The sequence below is a fragment of the Chroicocephalus ridibundus genome, chromosome 14 (assembly GCF_963924245.1).
Source record: "Chroicocephalus ridibundus chromosome 14, bChrRid1.1, whole genome shotgun sequence".
In the NCBI taxonomy this organism is placed as follows: domain Eukaryota; kingdom Metazoa; phylum Chordata; class Aves; order Charadriiformes; family Laridae; genus Chroicocephalus; species Chroicocephalus ridibundus.
Window position 1 is genome coordinate 8,030,363 of NC_086297.1, and position 19,371 is coordinate 8,049,733.

Sequence of the window (19,371 nt, forward strand, 5' to 3'; positions counted from 1 at the left end):
TGTATCCAAGTCTCAAACCCTAGTTTCCACTCCTACCTGTGTCACTTTCCTTGATTTATCATCAAAAGACTGTTCCAGTTAGTCCGTCCTGCCTGTATTCCTTGCATTTAATTAGTCATGTTATTATTTTTTATTTATTTAAGCTACTGGATGGCAAGAAGCACCTGTGGCGAGAGAAAACAACGTGCTTCTGTACAAATCCCGCTCGTGCAGTCCGATGGTGTATCAGTCTCCTACAATCTCCCTTCACCTTTTATTTTATCTCTGAAGAGCAGTGGTCAATGCCAATGGATAACGGACCTTCTGAAGTCCATTATCACCACCAAGAAGCAGGACTATATGTGAGGACAAGGAAATAAAGCATCTTAAAACCCACTCTATTCTTCCACTTCGTACATGGCTTTTTTTAAGCGAGACTCAAAACGCATGGGGGACTTTACAGAACAAAAGACAAGTGTCATTTCCCAAAGGACCTTAAGTTCTATTTTCAGAAATGATGCAACATCACAGAGAAGCGACCGCTGTGAGGAAGGGCGTCACAAGACTGATGCTGCTCGATGGTCCTGTTTTATCTTGCTCTCGTCGCTTCTTCCCCCTCCCTCTTTGAAGACCTCTGTGCTGCAGGTCCAGGAGGAGGATTTCTCTGGGAGATGGGATGAAACTGGTCAAGGCCTGAGAGCGGCATGAAAGAACTGAGCACAGGAACGGCATTAAATGAGACATACATTAAGGCCAGCATCGCAAATAGAACAAATGTGCTGAAAAGGAGGCAGGAAAATATGCTAAATTTTATGAGAACGTATGGGATTTCGCTACCACTGCGGAAGTTATACGTGCTCAAAAAAAACCTGAAAACTGTTTCAGTTGTACCACCATTGGTCTTGCCACCAATCACAGAGCAGGTTTCTACAAACCTCATGTTTATATGGCTTTTCTTCTTTCATAGCAACAGAGGAAACTCACATTATACATGACATTCAGTGGAGCTAACAATAAGCAGAGTGCTAAAACCCGCAGAAATAACCAGCTAGACAGCAGCGCTCGGAGCGAGCGGCAGGGGAGAAGCCACACTGGGAACTACAAAGGACCCTGTCCTGCAGCAGAGGGGAGCAAAGGCGAAGCTTTTTGTCTCCCTGAGCTCCTCCTCTTCAACGCACGGAGTTGAAGGGAAGTGAATGGGGAAGCGTCACCGTGAGAATACCAGAGAAATTCCACCTCTGGGAAAACAAAAAATTCCACGTGTTGTTTCCTAAAATATTGCCATGCCTTGTTTCATTCAGCAGTTTTAAAAGGAAAAAATACGATATATCTAGATCTTACAAGTCTCTTAGGCTTTTTTCTCCACCCTCTTTTGAAGAGGGCAGGAAACATGGGCATTCAACATACCTTCCCTTTCACATGGAGATTTTAAGACATTAAGATTTTTAAGACATTAAGGCAGCTACAAGTGGAGTAACACAAGTGTGTGCTACGGCACATTAGCAAGCATAAGCCTACAAAAGCACCTCCAGTCCCTTCAAAACTGTGTTATTTTGCACAGAATAGGAAGCAAATAGTTATTTGAATGAGTAAGCAAGCGAGTAGGGCTGAAGCTGCTTTCTCAGCCTGGACCCTGAAGGTCCGAGTGGCTTATTCAGGCCTTGCTCTTCGTTAATACTCATTTAGCACCGGGAACAGAAAATGCTTTTTGCCTGGGGCACTGCCTGTTCTGTGCCTTCCCTGATCGTGATGCTGATCCATCCCTCTGTTCCCCAGGTCATGAAATAGCTTCCAAACCTCCTATTTTGCAATTTAGTAATTCCCCTCCTCATCAGGCGTTGATTTTTTTGCTGTTTTGTTGTGGTTTCTTGGTGTTTTTTGTTGTTTTTTTTTTCTGACTGGAAAAAAGTAACAGTTTTTCTTTGCCTTCCTCACCAGACCCACAGCCTGCACTCCAAAGCGTTTTTGAGCAGTATGAAGTTCCATGCTGACATGGTGGTTCCCAATTCTACTTAATTACATGGACTGGACCGGCACAGAAGCCTTTTTGACAAGGCGTGCAAGGAGGTCTCCCTTCTAGATGTGTGCAGGCCTCCAGCCAACCTTCAAAGGAAGACTAAGAGATTCCAAGATTTCATACTAAAACTCACCTTTCCCGAGATGACTTCCCCAGGAACCAGCCACTTTCCTTATCAGTTCAAGAGCATCAGTGGCTCCAGAGATGAAAAGCCACTTGCATTTTTAGTGAGTAAGCAAGACGTGCCAAGAGACAGCAGGAGAGGATCAAAGAGTTATAGTTCCTAGACCAGCTTCTAGTGTCTCTACACAGGTGGGATCCTGGAGCAGAAGACACTGTCCCTCTCCTAGATCCACCACCTCAGCCATCAACACTTCTCTCTCCACAATAAGGCCAGTGAGACCAATGAGCACTCTCTAGCATCGTTGTACTTGGTAAATGCTGACCATCAGCCTTTGGCTGCCTCTCCCTGCGGGTAGGGCTATGGTTCCCTACAGAGTGGTCCAGAGAGACAAGTGTTATGTGGAAAAGGATAAAAGGAAAGTAAGAGAAACACACACGTCACAGTGAAAGAACACAGGGATGCTCCATGTACTTGAGAGTCCCCAGGAAAGCCTCAGGTGGCAAGTTCTGCTATCACGGTTGATACACAAACGAGTTCAAATGGAGAGAACTCCATAGCTTCACTACATGGAAAACAAATAGCGACTCCCATCCTTCTGACAAGGACCTCACTTGGTAGACAAGTCTCCAATTTCCATGAAGAAAGTAACCCAGCTCTATAGTAATTATGCATTTTAATTCATTAGTAGCTTTTAATCACGATGCCCATACAAGCAGTGGGCTCTGTATTTTTCTCCAGTCTGAAAGCATAAGCCATTAGAAGTGTCCTTCTACCAGTCACAAGAAACCGATGCAGTTACAGGAGGAGCACCTTACCCTTGAAGAATGGTGGCAGAAGACCCCTCACTGCTGGGTTTTCAGACATCCAGTTTTGATTTGTATCTGAAGCCATTTTAGTAACGCGTGGAAGGATATTTTGGATCTAGATATCAGCACTAACATCCTCAGCAGTCTGCAGCATAGAGCAGCGCCATTTTGCAAGACAGTAGATGAATTTGACTTCGTACAACAGAGATTTGAATACATGCACATCCCAAAATTCCCCCCAAATGCAGGATCTTACCCACAACAGACGATGAGCTTTCTTAAAACTGATGAGTCCTAGTTTCTCAAGTGGGTTTCTCAAGATTTAAGTTCTTCAGGCCTGCAACAAGGTGCTCCTCCCGACTGACCTGAACAGACACCGCTTCCTTTTCTCAGCACAGTGTGCTCCTACCACAGATAACTGCTAGCTTTATTGTTATTGCAAATGATGGATGCAGAAGCCAATAAAGTAAAAAAAGGAAAAAAGGCAGTTCAGCAGTGGAGTGTTGCAGCATTTGTCATATGAGGACAGCGAATTATTTAAGCTATCTTGAAAAATTAATTCTTAGTGAGCTTCTCTGAAAACCACCAGTCTGAGGGGGACTGGCTGCTTCTGGCTGTGAGTTCAGCAAGACAGTGTTGCTAATATTTTTCTTAAAAAGTGTATCACTGAATACATTTGTTATTGAGAGGAACAGGCAAAAAGCGAGGAGTGTGCAGAGATGGGAAGGAGAGCAGACTGGAAGGAAAGGTGCAGCGTGCGGTTAGTGTTTTATCACACCAAGTTATTAACAGATACTCAAGTTCAATTCCGTCGGTATGTGAGCTGCACAAGTTAGCAGCGAGCGGATTAGGCAGCCTCCAGCAGCCTCAGCAGGGAAACTGCCCCCTCTCGAGGGGGTCTGAACCACCACCCTGACCCCTGCTAGGCAGAGAAGGAAAAAAAATCTCACGACCCTGGGTACGCGAATAAGGCACAGCAGAGTTGTTCTGACACCTGACAGCACCTCTCCCCGACCTGCTGTGACCGATCTAATGCTTCATCATGAGTCCTTCTCCAACCCGCAGGCAACCCACTGAAGTAACAGAATCATAGAATGGGTTTCGGTTGGAAGGGACTTTGAAGATTATCTAGTTCCACACCCCTGCCCTGGGCAGGGACACCTCCCACCAGCCCAGGTTGCTCCAAGCCCCGTCCAGCCTGGCCTTGAACCCCTCCAGGGATGGGGCAGCCACAGCTTCTCTGGGCAACCTGGGCCAGGGGCTCACCACCCTCACAGGAAAGAATTTCTTCTTCATATTTAATCTAAAACTCCCCTCTTCCAGTCTGAAGCCATTACCCCTCCTCTGATCACTACATGCCTGGGTAAAAAGTCCCTCCCCATCCTTCCTGTAGCCCCCTTCAGATACTGCAAGGCGCTCTAAGGTCTCCCCGGAGCCTTCTCTTCTCTGCACACCATTTCATTTGCCAGCTTTATCAATGAGCTTGCCCAAGAGCTCCAGCAACTCTGCTCCAGAGAATGTCACCTTCATCAACCTGGAGGCTCATCCCCCTGCAAGTGTTTGAAGCGCGTAGAGAAATAAGAGAAACCGGTTATTATGAGGCAATGGAGCGAACACGAAGACAGCGCTGACTGTCTAACACCACGCAGCACGAGCGCCCATGCGGCGCTTAAACCACCGGGACAAGAAAATGAAGCAGATGATGGGGCAGCCTCCTTCATCCCTCCCTCCCTCCTCCTCCTCCTCCTCCTCCTCACCCCGGGCCCTGCGAGGGGCAGCACCCACGGGCCGCGGAGGCAGAGGCCTGGGGAGTTCGCGGGGCCGCTGGGAGGGGAGCTCGCCCCGCGCGGCAGCAACGCACAGCCGCTGCCTGACGGGACTCCGGGCGGCCCCAGGGAAGCGCCCGAAGCAGCGACTGGCGAGAGCGCGGCCCGTCCCGCCCCGGCGGGGCCTTTGCAGCCGGCAGCGCTTCCGGGGCGTGCGGCCGGCGCCTGCCCGGAACCGTCGGAGCTCCGCCGGTCCCTTCCCTCGGCCCCGGGCCGGCGCCTCAGCCGGTGCCGGCGGTGCGGCGGGGAAGAGCCGGAGCGCGGCGGAGCTGCGGGCGCAGAGCAGGCAGCGGCGCGGGCAGCCGCGGTGGGGCCTCCCCGCGGCCCGGCGGGCGGGAGGCGTGAGGGGAGCGCGGCCGCCGCCATGGAGGAGCTGGACGCGGAGCCGCCGCTGATGGTGAGGGCCGGGACGGGGGGGTGCGGGCGCGGCGCGGGGCGGTGCGGGAGCCTCTGACGGGCCGCCGTCCCCTCACAGGTGGTGCCGGGTGCGGACCCGTCGGCCAGACAGCTGTGCTTCGCCTGGGGCCCCGCCGAGGTGCTGGTGTGCGAGACCCTCTTCGGCCGCAGAGGTGGGTCCCCGTCCTGGGGGGGGCCGGGCCGGGCGCTGCCGCCCGGGGCGCTGAGCCGGGGTGTGTTGCGTTGCAGGTAGCGGGGATGGAGGGCAGCTCTCCTCCCGCGTCTTCGTGGTCCGCAAGGATCAGGACATCTACATCCAGACCTTGAGGAAACTCTTCAACGAGTCGCACGGGATCTTCATCGGGCTCCAGCGGAGCGAGGAGGAGCTGGCGGGGAAGTCGAGGAGGGCGCAGTGAGTGGGTGGGGAGCGGGAGGGGGGAAGGACCCCGCCGACCTGCTCCTTCTCCAGCCAGGCAAATGCCATTGACTCGGCAACCCAGACTGCTCAGAGCCGCAGTACTCAGTAGCGGTGCAGAAAAAAATGCCACTTTTAGGGTAATTTTACAAAACAAAGCCCTGATCCTTCCAGTAACCCTGCTGACCAGCACCTTTGGGCACATAGCCAGCTGTCATGGCTGGGATGGGGTTGACTTTCTTGCTAGTAACTGTTGTAGTGCTGTGGTTTTGGGCTTGGGATGACAGTAGTGTTGGTAGCACACTAATGTTTTTGGTTGTTGCTGAGCAGTCGAGGCCTTTTCTGCCCCTCACACTGCCCCACCAGCGAGGAGTCGGGGGGGGGGGCACAAAAAGTTGTGAGGGGACACAGGACAGCTGAGCCCAACTGACCCAAGGGACATTCCACGCCGTATGACATCATGCTCAGTATGTAAAGCTGTGGAAGAAGAAGGAAGGCGAGGGATGTTCAAAGTGATGGCATTTGTCTTCCCAAGTCACTGTGATGCCTGATGGAGCCCTGCTTTCCTGGCGATGGCTAAACACCCATCTGCCGATGGGAAGCAGGGAATGAATTCCTTGTTTTGCTTTGCTTGTGTGCGCCCCTTTTGCTCTGCCTATTAAACTGCTTTTATCTCAACCCACGAGTTTTTTTCTCACTTTTACTCCCCCCATTCTTTCCCCCATCCCACCTGGGGGAGTGAGCGAGCGGCTGTGTGATCCTACTTGCTGTCTGGGGTTAAACCATATCACCAGCAACCGCTACACACAGCCTTGCTGGCTCCCACAGGATTCATGCTCCCACGTGCCCAAGTGCTGGGAGCATCCACTGCTGCAGAGAAACTTGCAAGGCTTTAGCGGACAACAGGCATGAGACGGAAACTCAAACAGCTCTCTCTAACCAAAGCCTTTTTGTGTTTGGCAGATTGGTTCAAGTGAGTAAAAACTACCGATCGGTGATAAGAGCCTGTATGGAGGACATGCACCAGGCAGCTAGTAAGTTTGTTTCTTCTCTTACTGCAATAAAAGGAAATGCTATTTGTGATTATAAAAGTAGCATTTCAATTGTAAGTTAATGCAACTACTGTAATATAGCATGCATAGATTTCAGTAATTATCAAGACTTCATTTCCTTTCAGGAGATTTACAAGTTGATTTGTAAATCTGGTCTCAGAGATTATTTTTTTCCACTGTGTTATAACTGATTTTCTGGGGACTTGCAGTCTTTGCAGTTTTATGGGAAACTGAGTCCAAATTAACAGCTTGCTCCCCCCAAAAGTGGGAGATTTTACTCTTCCCTTCCATCCGTGCTATGCGGCCATACCCAGATTTGTACAGGATTTATAAAAAAAAAAAAAGTTGTAAAGCTTTGTATAAAAGTTATTGCCATGTGTGCACTCAATTAGGTCTGTGTTTGATGAGTGATCAGGTACTGTTGTCTTTATTTATGAGCCCCAAAAGGGCTGTGAAAGGTAAATACGTTGCTCTTTGACTTGCCTTATTCTTCCCTCAGTTTCAGCCCGGGACCCTGCCCTGCAGAGCCAGTACAGCACTCAGGTAACTGCAGTCGTGTCATGTAGTCACAACTGAACATCAGTCACCAGCTAGTAAATTTATGAAGGCCAACACTGTGGCAGTAAGGCATTTTAGATTTAACTCTGCCTTAGTATATTGCATGCATTTCATGACCAAGAATAGTTAGCTCCTTTATTTCTAAAACAATAAAAAGATGCCCAACATCTGGATTCAGTGCCATTTCTTAAACATGTATTCAGTGTTATAGGTGTGATGTTTTCTTGTCATCTTAAAGCCAGCTGTGGGCCACTACTTGCCTGTCTGAAACTTCACCTCTGAAACACTCCGGTGAACTGCATCTGAGCCTCGTAGCAAGCTCTAGATGTTCACCATGAACTTCCAGACACTGGGAGAGTGTCATGGGAAGAGCAGATTGCTCACAGTAGTTTTGTCCTATTAGCTGCAGTGATGTTGCTTCATTGGCCTTTCTTTCTTCCTTTGCTGTTTGTATTGTTAAATCTCAGGAGTGCAAAAAGGCTGAAAATAACACTTTCTGTACTATTTAGTATTGCCCACCGATGACAGATTATCATTGCATTTCAATACACAAACAGCTTCAATATCTTCTAAGCTGAATGGGTGTAGAGAAGTGGGGTCTGTTTCTGTATTTTAATTTGTGTCTCTGAAATGTCATTATGACATTTCTCTTGTCTATAAGAACTGAGCTTCACTGATTGCTATGGACAGCAGATGCCTTTATATGGTTAAAAAACCCCACCTGGAAGAATTGCTGAATCTGAAACGTGGCCCGGCTTTTTTTTAGGTTTCTATTCTCTCTGCAATGGAGCTGATCTGGAACCTGTGTGAGATTCTGTTTGTTGAAGCAGCTGCAGGTGAGCAGTGAACTATCCTGATGTTAAGACTGAAGGGCTTTTTGTTTGCTTATTTATTTGTTTAAAATGTGTATAGCATCCGTTTTGTCATATTTTAATATGTTTTAGAGATACAACAAGTGCCAACAAGCCTTTTAATACCTCTTCTGCCTCAGTAAATTGCCTTCTTTGTATTGAATTATGTCAAGCTATTAGATTTGCTTTCTACTTTTCCCCCTCATGTAGTTCACTACAATTTAAATTGTCTTTTTAACAGAAAGGTAGTGAAGAAGAGGGATATCAAAAGTTGTTGCCAATTTATTTGACTTCTAAGCATAAACACATCTTTAAGCATCAAATACATTGATGCCAACTAACATTTACGCATTATCTGGTGCAACTCCTTTAGGATGTCATTTAGGATACCATTTAACTTCAGGATGCCATTTTTGAAGTCAGTTTGTTTACACCATAATTTTAAAGCAGTAAATGTTTTTTAAGGAAATCGGATTATACAAACAAATATGCTTCTTGCACAGTCCCAGAACTCTAAGAGAGATTCACAAATTGTAGATTACTTAAGAAAAGTTAATCACCTAGTGCCAGATTTCCTCCTCATATTCAGTTAACAATAATGAGTTAATGCTAAATTAAACAGAAACATTCTATGTGTCTTTTTGTCATTGCAAGATTTATGATCTCGATCGCTCACCTTTTATTTCTTCAAGTAACTGGTTAGGGTTTTCTGCTGGACTCTGCTGCTGTTCTGTCTAAAATTTGCCACAGAGAAATCTGTCAGCAGCCTGGTGCTCCCACCGCCTGATGACTTAAGGAACTCTGTTCTTTTTAATTTGAGTATGGCATGTAGAAATCCAATCAGTAAACCTCATCTAGTGATTGTCAGACCATTAAGGTTAGAAGCATGTAAAATAGCAGTTTGGGAACAAACAGTTGGGAACTAAAAGAATGAAATCTCCTCTGCATAAAGCTGGTCCCCTGCTGCTTCGCCTCCTCGACTGGGTTCGACTTCATGTCTGTGATGTGGACAACATGGTCCGTGAAGTTCTGAGCAGTGAAAATCCATCGAAACACGAGCTCTTCTGGAACGTGGTGAGTATAGTCACCTATAAGATTCTTCAACCATGAGAATTCACGCTTGTGTGTTTTGTCTTCCTCCTCCCCACTTGGCACTAGACTACGTCCCAGGAACTAATAGCTAGGACACTGCTACTGTCTGCCTGTATAGGTTTTAAGATGAAGCCATTCTTATGATCATCCTGCCCTCGTTCCTGTCCTGATCCTTTCAACTTTCATGATTTATAGAGGTCAAGACTTACACGGTGTACTTGAATTAGTAGGGCCTACAGTTTAAGCATTTTAACTCCACTTAACTTGCCTGAATCGCAAGTTAAAGTTCCCCTCTGATACTCCTCCTGGGTATTTTGTAGCCTTGCGCCGTGCAGTGCTCACAGACAGGTGGCTTTTTCAGGTGGATGTCTTTGTGCTGCAAGGCCGAATGGATGAAGCACGGCACTTGCTCTCCAAGGAAGCCAGCGCCAATCCCACGTCGGTGAACATGTACAAAATCTTGGACGACTTGATGAAGAAGATGCCTATGCCCAGTGTATGTACAAAGTGGATTTTTTTCATGCAGTTCCACTGGGAAAAGAGAGAAGAGGGATGGCAGGATTAGTCCAGTCTGTTTCATCTCTGCTGCGGCTCCTGTAACATCACTGCCTGTTGACCATTAAAATATCTCAGTCTTAATCCTTTACAGTAATAATACTTGTGTTCTTGACTTGCTCAAAAGACCCAACCATACAGGCAAAAACCCGTTAGGTGACAAAATTACATAGTTAGATCATTTTTGCAGCAGGACACATTATCCAGTTGTCTGAAACTTTCTCATCTGAATTTTCTTGTACAGAACATTCTCTTAAGACTTTTCCAGCAGGATTTCCCTCTGTTGCAGTGATCTCCTTGTGGAGGAAAAACTGCAGCTGCATCACGGTGATCTCTCATAGGCTCTCCTTTGTCTTATTTAGGTGGGTGGAATAAGAGACTTCAAATGAAGTTGTAGAACCAGGAAAACTTTGATGGCAGCCCCATTTTCAGCTTTTTAGAATGAATGACTGAGTTCAGCTCAAGCGCCTGTTGTGATTTGACTTGGTGTTTCCTTTATTTTATGTATCTTCTCTTTGTTCAGCTTAGCAACACCCAGACACTGACCGAGATGGAGCTGAAATGGCAGCACTGGCATGAAGAATGTCAGCGCTATCTACAGGATGGAACTTTTGCTTCCAATTCCCACATGGAATCCATCTGCAAGGTGTGTTTTTTTGCTGGGAAGGAAAGAAACTGTGGACAAGTATTGTATCCATCCTCGTGTATTTCAGGAGCCCCGTGTAGCCATAAGTAACTTGAGTGTGCTGGATGATCTGTTCATTAAATCGGGAGATTTCAGGCCAGTCTTCTGTACTGCGTTCTTTGTTTTGCAACAGTCTTTGCAAGCCTGGGCGGATTGTTTTCTCTTTGTGTCCAAGGCCACAAGACTGATTAGGAAGCTGAGCTCTGAGAAGGTCTTTGTCCTTTGTTATTTAATTTTGATTCAATTCTCAACTTTGCAAAATCGGAGTAATGCCTCTGAAGAGTTACAATGCAGCTGTGTACATTGCTGAATTTGCAGAATTACTCCTATTTTTCTCCCATTAGATCCTGCTGGGAGATGAGGATGCCATACTGGAGAAAAAGGAACTCATGACTACTTGGTACCACTTTCTGGTTACCCGACTCCTGTATTCCCATCCAACCGTGAAGCCAATGGAACTGCGGTTTTATGCACAGGTATGCGGTAGAATTATTCTTACATTCTTCACCGTTTCTTGCACACAAGGGTTACTTAAAGAAGAACTTTGGGAGGGTTGACATCTTCCAGCAGCTATGTACCTGTAAGATGTTTCCTATGTTAAAGAAGTTCCTTTGCCTTAGGTTTGCCGTGGCAGAGTCTCTGGCAAAAATCCCTCCTAAAATAATTTGACTGATACAGCAGCAAGGAGAGCTCAAGCTGGGTGCTTCCGCAAAGAAATTCCACAAAGAAATTCCTGGGCAATTATACCCTTAAGATCTATGCATCCGCCCCTTGCGCTCTTCAGTGCCTCACACATGCCACCTGGTCCAATGGTAGTTTATGGTCTGGGGTCTTCTTATTCCTCATTGGATTCTCTCTCTGTCTCCAGCGGGGCCGTTAACTGTTCTTGTCGGGTTGCAGCCTTTGCTAATGGTAGTAGCTTCCTTATCTCCTGGTTTGTAGCGGTCTCAGGGCCTTCCTTTGTGTAACTAAGTAGAAGTGCGAAACAAGTTCAAGTTATCTAGGTGAAAGTTCACAGCTTGCGGCCTAAGGCTTCAGCAACTTTAGCTACTCGTGCTGAGTTCTATATAAGTAGTACGGCAATGCAGCCTAACACTAAGCGATTAATTTTATTTAAACCAAACCACTAATATTCCATATTCCTTTACAGTCTTCCCTTTGTTTTTATGTGAGCATTCCTGCTAATACGTCAAGAACCCTTGAAGTTCTTCAAGGCATTTGACTATTGCCTGTAGTCTCATATAGAAAATTACTACAAGTAACGGGCTAACAGCATCACTGCTGGGTGGAGCATGCGATCATAGATTACCGTAGCTGTTGGTGATCACCCAAAAAGAGTTTCCCACCTTCGATGTTCTCCATCCTTCTTCACTCTTTCCAAGACATGATGTATCTCTTCTGTATTGTGATGGACAGTGATTAGAGGTTTTTTGTCCGTCATTTCAAACACGTTGTAGCAATTGACATTGGTCATCGTGCTGTAGCGGTTTCTTCCCCAGTGCAAGATTCATTCTGATGGGGGAATTTGTAAGTGGACTGGGAGACTGATACAGTGGACAAATAATTGTTGAAGACCCAGTCTCTTCAGTGTCTAATGTTACCGGTTTATTCCTGCAAATAGTTTTCCTGGTTTCTTTATGCTAAAATAAGGAAAAATCTGTTTTATTAATGTGTTCAGCCTCTATGACTTACTATTTCCCATAAAATAACCTAAACGAGGCTGCTACATCCAAATGTCTTCCTTTTACCATCTCACAACTTCTGCATTTATCATGTCTTGTAATCTCATTCCACAGTCTAGTATGGACCTGTTCCTGGGTGGAGAAAGCAGCCCTGAGCCTCTAGACACGATTTTAATGGCAGCCTTTGAATTTGAGATGCATCAAGTGATCAAGGAATGCAGGTTGAGTTTTAAGGTTTTTGATTCTCTGGTTTTACAGTATTGCTTCTGTGTGCATTCACTCCAGTAGTACTTGGGGTGGAGGATATGGGTACAGCCCACCTCATCATCCTTTCAAAGAATTTAGCAAGAATATGTGAAGGAGGCAGCAATTAGGTCTGGGACATTGTAACCAGACATTTTACTGTGTAATACAGTTTCTGTATTGGTAAGAAACGCCTGTGGAAAACCTGACCCACTCCTTGGCAGTGGTAGGCTTATTTTTTTCTTTCTTTTGCTTGCTTCAAATACAGCATTGCCCTGAGCAACTGGTGGTTTGTGGCTCATCTGACTGACCTGCTCGATCACTGTAAAATCCTGCAGTCTCACAATCTCTAGTAAGTATTTCTTTGCATTGATTATTCAGACGCCCAGCAGCAAGGATGACTGAAACAGCGTGTGGGTTTTGGTCGAAAAGGAGCAACTTGGGCATATACAGAGGATGGAGAGTAAAGGTGCTGCATGTGCCTCTGAAGTTACAGGCAGCCCAGATGCTCTGAGCAGCAGCAGCAGTTGCTGACCTGATGAATTTGACGTGCTACTCTACAGTGCCTCAGTACAGTGTTGGGATATTTTTTTTAAATATAATTTTATCTGAAATACAATCAAGGGCCCAAATCTTTGTGATTATTTGGAATAGTGAGAAACTCATCTAAAAAGAGTTCTGTATTTATGTTCTGAATAAATTTAAGTTTGAGCAATCGAATTTTGCTATCTGAATTCCCTTGAAGTTTCAGCTTCTTAAAGCACTTTCTCTCAGTTGTATTTGTTAAGTGCTGTAAATATTTGGCAGGTCTCCCCAAGGAGAAAGCTGACCAGCATGCTTAGGCCTGAGGTACAAAGCTTACTAAGATAGCCCATGAGAAAACATGCTGCATAAATTAAAAGTACTTGTGAAATAAAATCAGCATTTTTTTCCCAGTGAGGTGCAAATAATAATGCCTGTTTCTTTTCTCTCTTTTCCTCAGTTTTGGTTCAAATATGCGTGAATTCCTTCTGCTAGAGTATGCCTCAGGACTCTTCTCCCATCACAGGTAACAACTTTTTTTTTTGAACTCAGAGGACAGACTAACAGGGAGGCAACCAAAACAACTAAATACGTGTTAACGAAGTAAAACAGCAAAACGTACAGAAGCCACTGTTAGAATTTCAGCAAAGGTGTCCCTAAGGGATCGTACACCACCAGCACGTTCCCTTTCCTGAATGAAAGACAAAAGCTCGCTGTTAGAACCCATCAAAGCGTATTGACCAGGACAGAATTACTCCTGCCACTGTGGCTATTCTGGTACAGAGCAACTTGCACCGAAGCACTCGTGAGAGGCAGGTATTCCACAGTTGCATAATAGGCAGCTGGTAAAAGCTGAATACTAAGTTAATCAGCGCTAACTGTTATTAATGCGGACTCAGCTTCTCCTCGTGGCTTTATCATTCTGCTTATTGTAAGATTTATACAATTGGAATTCTTGATGATTTTTTCCCCCTCTCAGCCTGTGGCAGCTGGGGGTAGATTACTTTGACCACTGTCCAGAATACGGCAGGGTGTATTTGGAACTTCATATTGAACGGATACCCCTTAACACGGAACAGAAGGCCCTCAAAGTGCTGAGGATCTGCGAGCAGAGACAGATGCATGAACAAGGTGATTGATTCTTAAATCTCATCATTTTGTAGCGATACAAGTGAAACTACTGAAGCTAATTATTTCCCTCTTCTGTGTTTTCTCCTAAGTTCGTAGCATCTGTAAAATCATGGCCATGAAAGCTCTGCGGAATAATCGCTTGGGCTCTGCCCTGTCCTGGAGCATCAGAGCTAAGGATGCGGCTTTTGCTACACTGATATCCGATCGGTGAGTCTGAGTCAGCAGCTCTCAGGCTGCTGCTGCTGTAGCGGGGCGGTCGGAAGGGGTGAAGGCAGCCGCTCTGCCGTGTTCCTGCTGCGGGCAGGTTGGGATTGTCTTTCCCTCAGACCAAGTACCTGCTTCTGGACTAGAAAATTACATCCTTGGGTACTCTCATCTACAGTACCCATAGCTGTTTCTTTTCTACACTGTTTTACTTCATGAAATCAGGAGATGAAACAGATTGGCTTTAACAGTCCAATCCTCTTAGACCTTGCTTTGATAAACATTTCTTCTGGCAATCTCTCTGTCTTACGCACTGCCCTTTCACGTGCTGTGACACGGCCGTTTGACGGGCTGTACAGGGAACTGCTTTGGGCAGAGGATATTCCCCTTCTGTCCTTTATTCAGCAGATCATTTTAACTAGTCTAGTTCACAGTGCAATCTCAGACAAGTCAGGAGTCGTTACTTAAGCCACCATTCGCAAAAAAAATATCAAGCCACAGCTAGAACATATGTAACAAAGAGTAAAGTTCTCTCATGTCCCTGGTTTTGCATAAGCTTGTCACAATATCTGACCTTGCAGGGGTGGGAAGGTTGTTATAAAACTCAAGAGGATGCTGACACTTAGCTTAGGCCTAGACAAAAGATACGGCAACTCTCTTTATGCTTTTTAATCTCTAGCCATCCATGTCATGTATTTTTTTGCTAATTGGAAATAGGCAGGTATCAATCTCTTTGCATAGTTAGAGTATAATTTTGAAATTACACTCTGGGTAGGTGGCCAGGCAATACTCTGTCTTCAGCAGTGAAAAAAAAGGAGTAGTAAGAGATTGCTGGTTTGGGTTTTTGGTGGTTTTTTTTTTTCATTAGTTCTTTGAGGGAGTGGGAATCATTATATTTCTTTCAACAGAAGGTGAAAGAAAACCATCACAGGAAGCAGCTCTGAAAAAAGCAGCATAATGAAGGCTGTGACAAAACAGATGAAAAGCTTTTAGAATTGTTTTTGTTCCTGCTGCTTATCAACATTTTTACACAGCAGAAAAATAGAGCTTTTGTTATGATCTGGGAGTGTTACTTATGCATCCACCAGCCTCAGCTTCCTGTGCTCCTTCCTTCACTTATTCCTTTTAAAGAATAGATCTCAACTACCACAAAATCTAGAAGAATAAATAAAACGTCTGTTAAACCCACATTACACCCGTTCATTGGCCACTCTGAGGAAACATGTTGATGTCTTCTGAAAGCCTCACGGGAGGTTGATTAAGATGGAACTCAGTTGTACAGTAAAGCTTTCTGGGAAGGGAATAGGAGATGCAAAATGAATGCGGACGATGTTCTCCCCTTTAAGCTTTTATTGTGTTTTACTTTCTCCCTAGATTCCTTAAGGACTATTGTGAAAGGGGATGCTTCTCTGACTTAGACCTCATTGATAATTTGGGACCATCCATGCTGCTTAGTGACCGGCTAACGTTTCTTGGTAAGAAGCATCTACAGTTTTCATTCTAATCTGTTATTTAGAGCACAGTTCACTCCACAGAATTATTTGGATTTGCCTCTTCCTCCATCTGGCTACATCCTGTTTCAGTGATGAGGGGAAGGCAAGTGAGCGAAGGTGATTTGGGATGCAGCCCTCTTGCTACTGGGGGACTGCATTTCCCATTGCCCTCACAGTAGGCGTCTGTTCTGCACTGCTTCGAGCAGGATAGTCTTGAATTCCGCCACTTGTAGGCCTCCCCTTTCTTAGTCGTTTTCCAGACTGTGTCACTATCCACAGAGACTTTGAAATATTAACAAACACAATCTGGAAGACCTTAGGGGGCTTCCTTAGAAGAGAAAACCACTGGTTTAAGTTACTTTGACAGCGTGATAATTTTACTAACTTCATAAAGTTCTCCAAAATATCAACATCTTGTGTTGGTTCAGCGTGCCAATTTCAAGCTCACTCGAACACAAGATCTCTCCTACCCTTTCACTGTAGCAGTTGTGCCAAGTAACAGCGGAGGGCCCCCAGCTTGTTTCCTTTACATACCGCAGCTTCCTTCTCCTGCCTGGCACAAGCGCGGGCTGTGGTAACCTGCCCATCTGGCTGCAGCTGCTCTGGGGCCTTTGATTAACGGAGCAAGGCAGGAAATGGAGCTGAAACGCACCTTTCTCTGGAGCTGTGGCTGTTAGCAAACCCAATTACTGGGGCCAAAATCTAATAGGAATTTGGAATAGCTGTTGGCAATTGGACCGACCCCCTTCTGGCTGACACCAGCACTGCGGTGAGGGTGATCCTGAATTTCATCTGTTCCCATTTGGTCCAACCTTGCAAAACTGGAACTGTATTTCCTTCATTTAAACCTTATCCCAAATGAAGCTTAGAAGCTAACTGTAACTTACCAAATTGGTAATCCCTCCTCTCTCTGTATGCCCAGCGTCACCCAGTGACCCCTGCATCAGCCCCAAAGATTTGTAGTTTAGTTGTGTAACTGTGTTATAATCTGTGTTTGTACAGAAATTACCTCCCTTTCTGCTTTTTATAAAAAATCCTAAAAGGCCTGAAAATATTTCTGCTTGTCTTTCCTTTGGAGGTTTTAGACACATCAGTGTATTTTTGCTGGAAAACTTTCCCATCTTGAGCTCAAGCGTTAGTCAAAGGGGAATGGGAATTATTACTTCCAGCATCTTGACAGTTCAGTGGATATAAAACAAAGCCATGGAATAAAACTCACTTTCATCCTCAGCCAGTTCTCACGTGCTGGATATTGATCTAACATTCTTAACGAAAGCAGAACTCTCCACATTAACAAAGATCTCAGTTTCCATTTAAACAGTCAGGAGGACAATGAAGCCTTTCAGACCTCCTGATATTCTGCAATATCAAAACCAACATTCAACCCCTGCCTCTCTCTCCCGCCCTGCTCCCGGTTTCTGCAGACACCACCGGTGTCTCTAAGCTCTCCCTGCAAACACGCAGCACCAGGCAGCAGCAGGTAGCGAACAGGCTGGTTCGAGCAGGAGACCTTACCAAGAACAGTGACAGGTTCTGGCTGCCTTTTCAGCCAGCCTCTATTTGAACCTTTCTTCATGCACGAGATTCCCATTCCCCCAGACTCGGCTGCTTTGGAGACTCATTTCAGGTGGGGGTGATTCTACCACAGCCTTCGTGGGAGCAAACGCACCTCCTGCCACCAGTAACCCGGGTCTGACTGACAGACACTGATGCTTTTTACCCTTCACCAACACCCGTGTGTAGGGAAGTACCGAGAGTTCCACCGGCTGTACGGGGAGAAGCGGTTCTCCGAAGCTGCCAGGTTGCTTTTGATGCTGATGACGGCTCACATTGCTCCTTGCTCCTTCTGGATGACCCTGCTGACAGATGCCCTTCCCCTGCTGGAGCAGAAAGAGGTGAGCAGCCTGGTCACGCAAGACAGAGAGCCCCTCGCGCCTTTCTTTTCTTTTCTTCCTGAGAAGGTACCTCAACTCGGAGACCCCCCTTTCTGCCCCCAGGCGAGGACTTGCACTTCCAGTGCAAAAGAACTGCTCGTGGCAGTTCCCGAATTGCAAAACTCTCCAAGTGTCCTGTCAGCGGGAGCACACAGGACCCAGGATAGGACAATCAACTCTTAACTTGGTTCCCTGCTTTTAGGAAACAACAGTAGAATACATACATGCGATAATTTAAGTACACGCTGCATCCAGTTCCTTCTGGTACTTGGCCTGAAGATTTTTCTAGCATGCTTCCTTCTTCGAAGCTGATTTTTTGCTTTAAGATCCACCAAGAAAATGACAGTTTAGCAGTTACAGACCCGTGACCGGATAAAGCCCAGAGAACCCGCCCTCACCTCGCAGCTGGCCCTGCTTTGCACAGGAGGTGGCACTAGAGACCACCCAAAGTCACTTCCAGCCTGAATTAGCCTCTGATCCTGTGATTTCAAGGGTCAGACCGGATCTGTGGGAGCGTGAAAGTGTTCCCTTCCTCTCAACCGAGTTATCTTCTCAGACTCTGTGATGTCCTTAAACTTGATTATTTTCAGGAAATACTTTGATTTCCACAGGTGGTATTTTCAGCAGAGCAGACTTACGAGTTGATGCGGTGCCTGGAGGACCTGACAGCACAGAAGTCGGATAAGCAGAAATTCCAGGTAGCTCCTTTTTTGAGGACAACTGGATAACGAATCGGTGGGGCTGTGGGGTGGGTCAGGGAAAGCAAACTCTAAATTTATATTCCATCGTGGGGGCAGAGAAGGGGGAGAGGCTGCGTTCCTGATGCTGGTATGTGGTGTTATTTTTAAAGGCCAGCCAAATGAGGCATCATCAACGGATACTTAAGTATCCGCAAAGCCAGTACAGGAGTGCTGCCACTCCTCACTGTTCCGCTGTCACTGGACTGAGATGCTTTTCCAAGAAAAGTAATTGCAAATGAAAAGCTGAGATGCTGCCGTCTAACAGCTCGAGCTATGAAACGTTCCAGGCGCAGAACAGGGAGCCATTTGCTCCACATGCAAACCCCTGCAGCTGCCAAAAAAAGAAAAGGCTTGGCAATGCTCTCTTGTCTTGATCTAAAAGTAGGAAATGTAGCTTTTGCTCTTCTCAGGAGGTCCCTGTGACAGGTAAATACATAGATGCTCTTCCTCTTAATGACCTGCATCTGTACTTTCCAAAACTCTGAAAAAGAAGCTGTTGCCAGCTCATTACTGCGTGTAGCAGCGTAACCCAAACTCTGCTCGTTTTTAGGATGAGGACGTGGAGACTGTGAAAGTGGAAATGCTGAGACTTGCTCTTGCACGAAATCTTGCACGAGTCATCGTCAAAGAAGGCACGTTGGAAGGATCGTGAAGACAGCAATATGCGATTTTACTCATCCTGTGTGGCTCACTGTACATAAACCTGACTGCTTTTCTAAGAATAAATGTTTTGTTTTGCATATTGCTTGGGGATTCGTTCTTGTCTTCCATAAACATAACTTTAAAGAAATATAAACGTAACTTGTGAGAAGGAGCTGCATCAAAATGTTAAGGTTGCTTGTTCTAACTTGCTCTGGCAGCCCTCCCCTGGCAAAGTAAACTGCGTTACCAATGGCGTTACCTTGCCTTTTTCAGTTGCTTTAACGCCCAGGACTGAAATTAAGCCCACCTTTTAAACCGCTGGGGTTTTAGAAAACAGCAACATCTCCATTTTTGCTTAGTTTGGATGGTCTTGAGCTGATGGGTTGAGTTTTAGGATTTCCAGAAACGGCACTGGTCTCCAGGA

At 45.9% G+C, this 19,371-nt stretch overlaps 1 protein-coding gene across 1 annotated transcript; it reads left to right on the top strand.

Annotated features, from left to right (window-relative positions):
• Positions 1-4,717: 4,717 nt before the first annotated feature.
• On the top strand, positions 4,718-19,050 carry NUP85 (nucleoporin 85). The gene is made up of 19 exons (XM_063352253.1): positions 4,718-5,149; positions 5,228-5,321; positions 5,398-5,560; positions 6,527-6,597; positions 7,115-7,158; positions 7,940-8,009; positions 8,977-9,098; positions 9,478-9,612; positions 10,195-10,317; positions 10,701-10,832; positions 12,153-12,259; positions 12,550-12,633; positions 13,264-13,329; positions 13,783-13,934; positions 14,024-14,141; positions 15,513-15,613; positions 17,375-17,526; positions 18,177-18,263; positions 18,856-19,050. The coding sequence occupies exons 1-19, from the start codon at positions 5,117-5,119 to the stop codon at positions 18,955-18,957; spliced, it is 1,956 nt and encodes a 651-aa protein (XP_063208323.1). The 5' UTR covers positions 4,718-5,116; the 3' UTR covers positions 18,958-19,050.
• Positions 19,051-19,371: the final 321 nt, after the last annotated feature.

Bases quoted from the DNA above. Each gene is read 5' to 3' on its own strand.
- NUP85 (XM_063352253.1), top strand. From the start codon at position 5,117: ATGGAGGAGCTGGACGCGGAGCCGCCGCTGATG. The intron at 13,330-13,782 runs GTAACAACTTTT...TCCCCCTCTCAG, and splicing joins GGACTCTTCTCCCATCACAG to CCTGTGGCAGCTGGGGGTAG. The intron at 18,264-18,855 runs GTAGCTCCTTTT...GCTCGTTTTTAG, and splicing joins CGGATAAGCAGAAATTCCAG to GATGAGGACGTGGAGACTGT.